At 40.4% G+C, this 12,518-nt stretch overlaps 2 protein-coding genes across 2 annotated transcripts in view; one reads left to right on the top strand and one right to left on the bottom strand.

The window, feature by feature from the left end:
- Nucleotides 1-12,518, bottom strand: part of LOC311592831 (olfactory receptor 2AG1-like) — a 68,674-nt gene that overhangs the window by 23,777 nt on the left and 32,379 nt on the right. The gene's annotated exons all lie outside the window — the stretch shown is intronic.
- Nucleotides 10,289-11,236, top strand: LOC311578657 (olfactory receptor 2AG2-like; the record flags this gene model as incomplete). The annotated part of the gene is made up of 1 exon (XM_084748653.1): nucleotides 10,289-11,236. One exon carries the CDS (start codon nucleotides 10,289-10,291, stop codon nucleotides 11,234-11,236), a length of 948 nt encoding a protein of 315 aa, XP_084604779.1.

Below are 12,518 nucleotides of genomic sequence, written 5' to 3'. Positions count from 1 at the left end.
TGTAGCCTTGGCTGGCCTAGACTCACTTTGTAGACCAGGCTGGCTTCGAACTCACAGTGATCCGCCTGCCTCTGCCTCCCAAGTGCTGGGATTAAAGGCGTGTGCCACCACCACCCGGCCCAATAGAACAATCTTTTAAGAAAGATGAACTACTTACTCTGTTAGGAGTAAAACTCAGTCGTGCAATGCAATTTAGTGTAAGTGTTTGGCTAACAGCTTAGATATCCCAGTAAGTTTCCTGCATAGACATTCAAGTGTGAATTTCCAATTGGTACAGAGGCATGATTTCAATAAATTACTTCCGGTGCTTTTGCTTTGTTCATATTTCTTTGTTGTTATTGTTTTGTACATGTTTTACAAGGTCTTTCTGTGTGGTACAGCCACAATCTATGGACCTCCTGACTCAATCTCTTACATAATGGAATTTTAGAAATATACCAAACTGTCCAGCTCATTTTCTACATTTCAGGAGTCCACATTTTTTCAATAAAATCCCATTGAAATAGTACACATTTTTCATATTAGTGACCTCTGTTTCCCAGCCCTACATTCACCAAGATTCTAAAGAGAATATGTCTGATACTAAGCAGTATTGGGTTTGAGAAAGTGTTTATTTTAGAGTTAAAACTATAAAATCAATGTGAACATATCTGTTTTAAGCAGATTGATGTATAGTGTGTGCCTGGGAAGAAACAAAAAGATAATACAAAACAATGACTCCATTTGTATCTGGGAGAAATGGTGAAAAGTGAACCAAAGAACAGATATTCTGTGTTGTAATTATCCCCAGCAATCCTATACAAATACAACCCCTGGTCCTCATGTTTGCTCTCCCTGCGACAAGTACAGATCATCACACTAGATAGAAGGGCTCAGAGATAGGGAGGAGGGCTTCCTTTCTCATAAGCTGCCATTGGTGCATACTTCCAAAAGCCATGGAGAAGCCAACAGGAACAAGAAAGTAAGATTAACAGGAGCCTGTGTTGTGTATCACCAAAATGGACCGATGAAGGCAGTGCAACGTGAAGCTGAAGATATGAAAGTGAGGCACCCTTGTACAAACTGCTCAGCCATGTCATGTATATTAACATTTCATTAGTCTCCACTGGCTTCAGTGGGGGATATTAGTATGAAAACAGTTAAAATGTATGGGAATGTGAAACAGGTGTCATAGTTCAGTTGGTAGTTTGAGAGCACAAATCATCTATCTGATAGATATTATCAGAAGCCAGGGACATCTACAGGGCTTAAAGGTATTGAGATTCCAACAGGGAAGCAGGTACTTAGGCCCAGGCAATGCTCTTAATTGTCAAAATGTCAGAAGCAGAGAAACTGAAAGGGTCGTGGATTCAAAGAACTAGGGAACCTGGCTGATATAGTCATTTAAATTCTTTCTCTTTGCTTACACTGATTTTTTTTTTACTCAAAATGCATAGAGGTTACACATTTTATTTAAACAGATACAAATTCCTTACCTTGGTTGCCTAAGTATCTAACCACTCCAGCTTCCAGTGGGGCTTCTTAATGACTGAGGATGTTGTATTACAAGTGGAGAAGACAGATGTAGTTTTTTCCCTGTGGTATTTAATTGCATTAAACTTTGCTAAATTGGCAAAGTAAGGTAAGCGTCGTTCCAGTGCCACGTGCCAGTGCTATTTTATTCCTTCCTCTCATCTACAGATGTACTGTGAAGATGGCAATGGGAGCAGCCAGGTAGTTAACCAACGTAGGTAGTGTCCTATAGACCAAGGAAATGGCTTTCCTGTTCTCGCACTTGAGAATTAGTAGAAACAAGTTCCATTTGACAGTTGCATAAATGGAGCGCCTCTAGCTTCATGTGAGTTTTCAAACTGCTTTCCAGGCCTGGTGCTCAGGTTTGTCTAGTTCTGCTGCCATCTAGAAGCATGGATCGAAGCTTCATGAAGCAAGTTGAAATTCAACAAGATGCCCAAAAGTTCCTGATGTTCTCTATCTAACCATCCCTAAGGGTGGGAGTAAGCCAGGGACTTTTGTGGGAGCAAGCTGCTTTGTCTTCTGACCCCATGGCCTCCTTTCTCCTTTCTCCTAGCCAGAGGGACTCATATCCCAACTGAAATGGAAATGTTGGTCTAGAAAATAGTGAGTTAATGAATACTCTTGGGTGTGTTTTCTAGCTTGTTTCTCATGAGGTCTTCCATCAATAATGAGCTCTAAGATCATAAGTTTCTCTCCTTTGCATACAATATCCAAATTTTTATCTTTCTAAATGCTGAGGTTATTGATACACAACACTGGCACTACAGCCAAGTAGCCTACATTTCTGTTTAACCTTAATGAATTACTAAGAATGGAGTCGCTCAGGTTGCTAGCTTGTCTGACTCGATGGCCTCAAGCACAGAGTGTTTCCCAAGATTTTGGGGGGTGATGCTGATTTCCACGCTATACCCCTTGTAGGCCAGACCATTCTCTCTTCCTAAAGGCTGCTCCATATACAATCTATACATGGAAGTTCTTCTCTCCTCAATCTCGGGAAACACAGAGCAGTTTCTATTTGTACTCATGTCTTGGTCCCATAGATGATGGTTGAAGAGAACTTAATATTCTAAGCATTCGACAGGAAGAAAAAAAATCCCACAATACTACAGGGTCTACATTAATTAAAATATTTTAAATACTCCCAGAGATCAAAGATAGGTTACCAGTTATGTAAACACACTTTACTGACAATAATGGGAAAAGAAAGAAATGTCTTAAAATGTTGATGAAACAAAACTATACAGCTATAATATCCGTGCACAGCTGAACTGTCATCAATGAATAGTGACAAGAGGAAATGACAGCGGAGTTGCTGATCAGCACGAATCACAAGGAGAAGGAGTTGCAAGCCAAATTTAGAATGAAGAACTCTGTTCTTGAGAGTTGCAGAATGAGGAAGAAGCAGGGACTGGAGGTGCTGCAAAGCAGAAACAGAAACAGCCCCAATGTGCAGAATAAGCACAACTGGGACTGATTTCAGCAGAGAACGGTTGGGTGTTTGTGTTGCACTTGGTACTTGGTACTTGATACGCTTGGTACTTGAAGTTCTTTCACCTTGAACTTCAAAGGTACTAGTGGCAGGAAAAATTAAGCCTGTGTTGGAAAATATGTGAAGAAAGGACAGCTGAACTTATTTGGAGCCAGAAATGTAGAGTGAAAGCTGTTCAAAGATGATCATCCAGAGAGTTACACAGTAAACTGATTTCATCTGATGGTCACTGCATGGGATCTATACACAAGCCTCTTAATTTGGCTTCTAATACTTGGGGTGGAAACATGACCTAGGTAGCTTATAAAATAAAACATTTAATCTGGAGCTAGACTCCATAAATAATATGGCTGTGTCTTAGTTAGGGCTTCTATTGCTGTGAAGGAATACTATGAGAATGAAAACTTGTTAAATTATGGTATTCATAGGGTCCTTTTCTAATACTGGCTCTTAATCTCAAATAATTGACACAAAGACTTATAGATTTATTCTATAAGCTTCAAGTACTGTAACTGGGCAGATATTCATCTATTATAACGTAATTATGCTACTTCCAAGTCCTGTGCTTGTTACTTGTCATCTCACCTCTCTTTGGGTGCTCTGATGTACCCTCTGTCTTCAAGATGCCTTCTCTCCCTCTGTCCTCTTTCTTCTTCCTCTTTATCTCCCTCTCCACCCCTTGCTTGGATAGGAAGTCCAGCCTTCCTATCTTCTCTGTCCAGTCATTAACTGTAAAGCATTTTATTGATAACCAAAGATAATTGGGGAGCATTCTTACACAACATTGATACAGGAGATTCTTCAATGATCATGACAAGGCCCATGTCTAGACAGCAACCTGATCCTGATTGTGGGACACAGAAATCAGCATCTAAATACATGGTGCACAAGACCAATCCCCACCACCAACTCTAACTGTGGCTGCCTTACACTTACAAGGTTTAGTCTATTCTTGTCATGGCAGAAAGCATGGTGGCATGCGGACAGACATGCTGCTGAAGAATGAAATGAGAATTCTACATCTAGATCAGCAAGCAGCAGGAAGAAAGAGTGACAGTGGTGACTTGAGCTTCGGAAACTTCAAAGCCCACCTCCAGTGACACGCTTCCTTCATTAAAGCCACACCCACTCCAACAAGGCCACATGACCTAATCCTTTCAAATCATGCCACTCCCTATGAGCCTATGGGGAGTATTTTCATTCACACTACCACGGGTAGGAATCATGGCAGCAGGCAGGACCTGTAGTTGAGAGCTTATATCTAGAGACTCAGCAGTGAAAAAACAGGCTAGAGAGATGGCTCAGAGGTTAAGAGAACTGACTGCTCTTCCAGAGGTGCTGAGTTCAATTCCCAGCAACCACATGGTGGCTCATAACCATCTATAATGTGATCTAATGACTTCTTCTGGTGTGCAGGTGTACATGCAGGCAGAACACTGTATATATAATAAATAAATCTTTTTTTAAGGGAAAGAAAAGACAGACAGATGAACAGACAGGAAAGCAGGAGGGTGAACAGATGGGCAGACAGACAGAGAATGGTGGAAGTTGTTAGAAACCACAAAGCCGGTCTCCAATGACATACCCCTTCCAATAATGCCACATCTCTTAATGCTTCCTAAAACTGCTCTGCCAACTAGGCACTAAGAATTCAAACATGAGCCTTTCAGAGTCATTCTTATTCAAACCACACAGTCTTTCCTCGCAGATGACCATACCTTATGTCACTTGGACAAAACAAAACAATAAAACATTGATAATAATAAAAACACCAATCAGCCCATGTGGAGTAAAGGTGCAACATCATCTAACATGATAGATTCCCTTTTAAGGGAATATATTAATTCTACATTCTTGGTTACTGTTGACCATCAGAATGTAGTCAATTATAATTTTCAGGCTATTTGGTTTCTAGATTTATAAAATTTGGGGTGACTCCCTTAGAGCCTCCTGTAGAGTCGATGTTGACATCAAGGGACAAAATAACTAGCCTGGTAACTCTGGGATTAGCTTTGCTAAGAAGAGGAGAACTGAGGACCAGGGTAAAGGGTACTGAACCAGTGCGTAGGTCCCTCTTGGGTTGCAGGATTGCATAAATGTTCTTCTGTCCACAGTGTCACCACCATATGTCAGTTTGGGAGACACTGAGTACAGAGTAACTGCTATTTTCCCCTCTGTTGGTTGAAACACTTAGGCTGTGGCTACAAACTTCATGATTTCATATTGTGACAGGGAATCTACCCCCTGTCATGTAAGACCTGAGGAGAGGTGAGGAGATTTGGGTGGGCCTGCCGATACATCCAGAAACAGGGTCTACAGGCTCTGACCAGTCTTAATTCCCGACATGTTCTTATCCTGTACTGAGGCTAGCACGCTGTTTATTTCAGTGTTCTACCCTGAGAATATCATATTACATGAGCCCAGGCATTGTCCTGACACACAAACATAACAACCATCGAGCACATGCACTGCGATTTAACACATTCCACCCTAGTATCCAGATCTCCCTCTCTCGTTCCTGCCAACATAGTAAAAGCAAAGTGAACCCTCCCAATATTAGGTCCTTTAAGTAACAAGGTATTGTCAGGTTCTTTCTCAATTTAATTTCAATAGGGAAAAAGATATATTTGTCGTGTTAAGTTTCTACAGTATATGATTACACATGCATACACATGCATTAAGCTGAACAGTTAACAGAAAAGGGATATTTTAGTTACATTAACCAACAGGTTTTAAAATAACAAACAGATTAAAGACAATTCTTTCTTAATCTTGACTTTTAAAAGACTCTTGTGGCAGGATTGTCCATTTTCCTGGGCACTTTTTCCGGTAGGTTTCTTCATGTGGGTGGAGTGTGTTTCACTTCCTTCAGCTTTCTGAACTGCAGTTTCAGTGGTTCGTACCAGAAGGGAACCCTCCCAGGTCAGTTCCAATGTGTTCCCTTCCCAGCTTCTTATTGGTATTCAGTCAAAAGGGTGAACTAGAAATTTTGAAAAACTGTTCTTGGTTTGCATGCTGGGAATGTCTGTGAACCCACTATGATATAAGAGGCCATATCCCTTCTTAGAGCTATTTTAATCCTAAGCAACACGGAAGGGAGACAGTTATGACTTACTCTAAGATAACTTTAATCACATTAGCAGCTGAGAAGGGAAGGCTCTGTCTATCATAAGAGGTGGTCCATTATTGTCAGTAAATATTTTAGTTTTGTTTTTTTTTTTTTTACTTTATAAAGTCATTTTTATTAAGGCCACTGGACTACTTTGAAAGAATCTCTATTCAGGAAACCCTAACCCTAGCCCATGTATGTGCACTTTTCCCTTTGGCAAATTATGTATCTCTCACATGCCTGTTTAACAACAGTATAGACCCCCATACAATTATAACTTTTGTGTTGTATCACACTTATCCTGTATTCCCTAGTAGCTTCCCTTCTGTAGGATTATACTGGTTGGTGTCTAATCTCTGGAGAATCTGAGTCTGCTCTGATGAAGAGGGAAAGCAATTTATCAGAGGAAACGCATTGTTGCTGGGGTCCTGGCTGACCTTGAAAGACAGGAGCTGAAATATGGAGTGCCCTCCTTATCCCTTTTACTTTCATTGGTGTAAGTGGTTTCTGTGTGTTACTCTAGAACTCTGAGTATCTGAGCCCTGAAGCCATGAATTGCAAACAGATGACGACCTGAGAGCATGCAGGAGAGAGGAGAGACATAGGACTGAGCCAGAGTAATAAGGTCAAGTAATTCCATGTTGAAGCATAAGATAAAGAGAAGGAACCCTGATATTAGGTGATGTACTTGGCATAGGAGCAAGGTTGAGGTTAGACCACTCACAGGGCCACAGGATAGATATCCTTTGTAATGTGAAAGAATCTGTACAGAGATCTTGCTGTTTGGGTCAGGGGTACTGACTCTCTAGTTAGGGACTCTTGAACAAGACAGTGTTGGGCAGAGACACTCAGACCCCACTTCCAATGTAACAAATAACGTGTACAAAAATGCCGTGCCTGGAGGATTCATTAAAATCCAGTTTCCACGAGCAGTATTTACTGGGGAGGTCATGACGTCTGGGAGGGCGACACTGTCAAGCCTCCCACAGGACAAAGCTTGGGTTCGTTCTTTTCCCAGGGATGAGGAAACCAGGCAGTTGCTGGCCTCTTTTAAGCAGCCCCACCCAGACCTCTGTTTTCAAATTCCTACAGTGCTTTTCTTATTCCACAGACACCTACAGGAGAGATGTGAGAATCTGAGAATACGGCCTAAAATAATTGAGACCCGTTGTTTGCTGTCTTAATGACAACCATTTTGAGTTGGGAATTAAATGAAGCCACTAATTTTGATTTGCATTTCGAAGCCAGCTAAGCGTGAGGATCATTATTCCTCCGGAATAAATGTCTGCTTGTGGATCTCAGAAGGAAGCATCCTGAGGGAGCCTTTCCAAAGCTCTTGCTTTCCAAGCGCTTGCTCTAAATCTCACCTGCTTCCCAGTGAGGACTGGCAACGGCAGTGACTGCAGGGCCAGTTGACCTCTGATCTTAATGTCAGCCACACAAGCCCTGAAGAGCACTCCATCAGAAAAGAAAATCCTCTTTTGTTTTCAGCATCTTGAACACCTGCGCCTACCAGTGTTGGAGGTAAGGGCTCTGCCTCTGACTTAGGCAATACGTGGGAGTTGTAAGCTTTACAAAGCAGCATCAAGAGCTCCCCACCCCTAATCGAGATTCTTATTCCTCAGTCTTCAGAACCCAGCCTTTCTATCTTTACTCTAGGCACCACAGACGGGGACCACTTTGAATGTCTGGGGACAGTTGTGACTATTTTCTCCTTCTGGGTAAAGCTGTGATGCTAGAATTTATGCTGCTGGGCGGCCGGTAAAGCTCAGTACTTCATTTCCATATACTTGGATTTTCCTGAGCTCCTGTCATATGGATCAAACCCCAGATGAGTATTACCACAAATAGGGCTCACTAATGTCCGTTTAAGGTCTTTCTGCCTACAAAGCTGCTTGACATTTACCATAATTCAGAAAAACCATTTGAAAACAACCTTTAAAATGAAATACACAGGGGAAAGAGTTATGAAAACATGTTTCCAAAACTTCAGCTCTATCTCCTTAATTTCTTCTGGTCATTTCTATGAAGTAAAGTAATGCCCCCTAGTGATTTGGCCTCCGTTGACAACTCCTGGTGTGAAGTCACCATACTGCGAAGCTATTTTCTAGGAATGGGGTCTTCCTCACTAGCTCCATGTGCATGTCCTGCAGAATGAAGGGACGATGGTCAGGACAGGAGGGAAGCCCTGAGTCTTGATATAGAGGGCAGTGGGTAAGAGCTAGAACTCTACTTTTATCACCTTAATACAACCTGTTCTTCCTCTTTCCTTTAAATATTGTTCATGCCTTGGCACAAAGATCTAAAAGAGTGTGCAAGGTAGATTTCTTCCTCCCTTTGTTTCTCTATTTATACATCTTATGTAAAATCTATACAAAAATGTATTTCAAGTCACACATGTGCCAGAAACTCTGCCCTAAAGTGTTTTTTTCTTGTTTTTTTTTTTTGTTTTGTTTTAGATTAGTAAAGGACTTTTACACAAGGTTTCTATGCTAAGAGCTGTCTTTTTGACATAATAGACCCTATGATATGGTATATCATCTAAAGGGCATTTCTCTGCCTGGCATCTATCTACAGTTCAAGATGGGAAGAGTACTGGGCAGGTGTGTTGTACTGCTTTTACGTGCACTGACCTTCATGGTGCTCTTCCATCTTTTTTGCACTACTGGGCTCTTTGACTTAGCCAGATTCTATTCATGAGTAGCCAACTCCTCATATGTGATGCTTCTTCAGGAAATTTTTTCCTAAAACTTCTCTTTTATGTTCTCCATATTTGATAGTTTGATTCAACTATCAATAATCAAGATTTATTATATAGATTTCTATGTGATGCATTTTTTTTACAGTTGCTCTAGGATCAAGGGCAGTTCCTGATACAATGTAGGAAATTTTGACTGAGTGAAGGAAAATAATTGGATCATGTGACTCATTCAATTATCATTCTCTCATTTAAGTGTCATGATCTGACATAACTGTTATAAGCACACACAACACAGAAGGAATATGTACACCTGGCAGAGAAACATCCAGTGGTGAATTTTCCATTTCTCTTCCAGTATGCATTCTTTTTCTTTTACCCAACTGTGAAATACATGCATTACTAAAAAGTACAATGTGTAGATACTGTCACACAGCACACACACACACACACACACACACACACACACACACACACACACACACACACACATGCACACACATGCATACACACACATGGGCATGCACATGCATGCAAGCACACACACACACACATTACCTTTCCTTCTCTACTTCTTCAAGGGGAACTATCAGATGAATTCAGTATTTGGCACAAGTCTGTCCTTCCTACTGCAGACTATTACTTACAGTCATAGTCTTTCTCTAAATCCTCCATAATAGTTTGGCTTTGGGCCTTACCTGCCTTGTTTTAATTTTGTGACTCACACCATTTATCATGTGCTATAAATATAGATGTCTGTGAAGGTCATCTGACTATTTTTTGTCCACTCCTAAATAAACATCTTACCATTGCCTTCAGTTAGGCAAATACCTTCTGTACTCCTACAAATCTGTAGTTAAGATCTAACTTGCCCACCACTTCACACAGTTTAGAATTACTTGTAACTACTACACGGTATAACATAGTCAATAAAGGAGACTGGAGCATTTGAAAAACACAAGAGATTATGTGTTCTAAGGACCTAGGACTTCTTTGGCAAGAAAGTTATCAATTAGATAACCAAGAATGGGCAGAACTCTAGTCAAAGGAAGAAAATGAAAATATTTTATTAATTAATCTTTAAAATCTGAATTGTAATCATAGGCAGACTTAAGTAAGAAAAAGAATTTAAATCAGTGCCCAGTATGTTTAAAATGAAGACAGACATGATTATATCTACCTATAAAGATATTTGTCTCTGCACAATTTACCTAATTTCTTTTTTTTAAAAAAAAGTTCTCAGTGTTTTGGAGTTCTCAATATGCTGCTACCTGTTTAATTAGGGTTTACCAAAATTCAGTGAAAACATTCAGAAACCAGAGATTATTCTAAGCTAATAAAATTAAAAGATGATGCGTGATATTCTTGTTGGCTATCCCACAATGTCTTAAGATAAGTCCAGACTGACCTGAATTACCTTCAAAAGGGTTCTACTGAGAATGCATCTATTTCTAGGCAACAGAAAAGACTACTCAGAATGGAGCTCTGGAACTCCACCTTGCAAACTAGCTTCATCTTGGTGGGGATTCTGGATGACAGTGGCTTTCCTGAACTGCTCTGTGCCACAATCACAGGCCTGTATATGTTGGCTGTGGCCAGCAATGGACTGCTGCTCCTGGTCATCACAGTGGATGCCCGGCTCCATGTGCCCATGTACCTTCTACTCAGACAGCTCTCCCTCATTGACCTCCTCTTCACATCAGTTGTCACTCCTAAGGCTGTTGTGGATTTCCTGCTCAGAGACAACACCATATCCTTTGAGGGATGTGCCCTTCAATTGTTTTTGGCAATGACACTGGGTGGAACAGAGGACCTTCTTCTGGCCTTCATGGCCTATGACAGGTATGTGGCCATTTGTCATCCTCTAAACTACATGATCTTCATGAGTCCAAAGGTCTGCTGGCTCATGGTGGCCACATCATGGATCCTGGCATCACTTAGTGCACTAGGTCACACTGTGTACACGATGCACTTTCCTTTCTGCATGTCCCAGGAAATTAGACATCTGCTCTGTGAGGTTCCTCCATTGTTGAAGTTGGCTTGTTCTGACACGTCTCAATATGAGCTAATGGTTTATGTGACAGGCGTGATATTCCTGTTGCTCCCCCTTTCTGCAATTGTTACCTCCTACTCACTAATTCTGCTCACTGTGCTGCACATGCCCTCAAATGAAGGACAGAAGAAGGCCCTTGTCACTTGTTCTTCCCACTTGACCGTGGTTGGGATGTTCTATGGGGGTGCCACTTTCATGTACGTGCTGCCGAGTTCCTTCCACAGCCCTAAGCAAGACAATATCATCTCTGTCTTCTATACAGTTGTCACCCCAGCTCTGAACCCCCTAATCTACAGCCTGAGGAATAAGGAGGTAATTGGAGCTTTTAGAAGAGTCTTGGGGAGGCATATTCTGCCAGCACACTCCATTTAGAAAGGAGTCATAGCTAGCGTCTCACTATTCCTTGTTCAAACAAGTTGCTATATCCAACCATTCTTTAATGCTATTCTCTGACTGAGATGATACACGTTATGTTATCACACCATTTTCTCTTGTGTAGTTGGTGAAAATAGCTTAAGCTGAATCATCTGCCACATATCACCCTGATCTTGGGAGGCCCACATTTTTAATATTTACAGTAGAGTAGAAGAGGATGTTCTGATGAGATGTTTTTGGCACATTATATGGTTGGGCATCATCCTGGCACAGCACCAGGCAGACATAGTCATGGGTTTGTTTTCCATTTCAACCTCATGTGGTAGCAGGAGCACTATTGGTTTTAAACATAGTGATCTCCAACTCTGAGCGTGAAAGGATTGCTCCTTTTATTCTGGATTCTTAACTGTCAGTAAAGAGAAGTATCCAATAAGATATTTTGTAATCCCAGTTTATTAACATGATAGAAATTAATGGTGAAGAATGATTGATACCTATTTAAGAAACATTAGCATTGACTCTGTAAATAAAGACATAACTATATTGATAGTGAATGAGGATTGAAAAATGGAGCCTTGCATTTCTTAGAAACTTTCACAGTCTGTTTAATAAGGTATTTTACAATGCCTAAATTACAATGATATCAATAAAATATAATTGAAAGCATATGTACATAAATGTAATAGAAGATATCCAATTGATAGCAAATTTTGAACATGTTTAAAATTTATCTAAGTACAAATACATAAGCATGTTTAAAGACATCAGAATATAAGAAATATGAATTCTAGATACAAGCGTATGCATATGTCTGTATCCATAGGAAGGAAAGTATAAATTATGCTTAAATGTGTTCTGTTTTATCTCTGATGTATCTTGGCATAGTAATTTTATAATAAGAGGTAAAAATCTTCTTCCTTACTTGAAGGAATATTTTAGAATATAAGTGAAGGTAGAGGGAGGCACACTCTCTGAGTTTAAATCCTTGCCATCTTTTATTTTATTTGGACATAAAAATCACACTTTTTCCACTTCAGTTTTCTAATGCTCCAGTAATGCTAGGAGAAGCCTGCTCTTATGTAGTTCTGTATGGATTCGATGAGGTAGTAAATGTCAGCACGCTTCAATTGTGCTTAAACTGTGTTCTCTATGATGCAAATGAGTAGTAAAGACCTTTGAAAAGCAGTCTTATGCTGTTTCATCCCTGGTGTACCTCATGATATATTGGTATGTATTTTATCTCACACACTCACAGCAGTTTCCAAGTGTGCAATATACC

The sequence above is a fragment of the Acomys minous genome (genome assembly GCF_964271855.1).
Source record: "Acomys minous genome assembly, chromosome: 2".
Lineage (NCBI taxonomy): Eukaryota > Metazoa > Chordata > Mammalia > Rodentia > Muridae > Acomys > Acomys minous.
The sequence above is the reverse complement of the archived record's forward strand: the minus strand, read 5'-3'. Positions and strand labels throughout refer to the sequence as shown.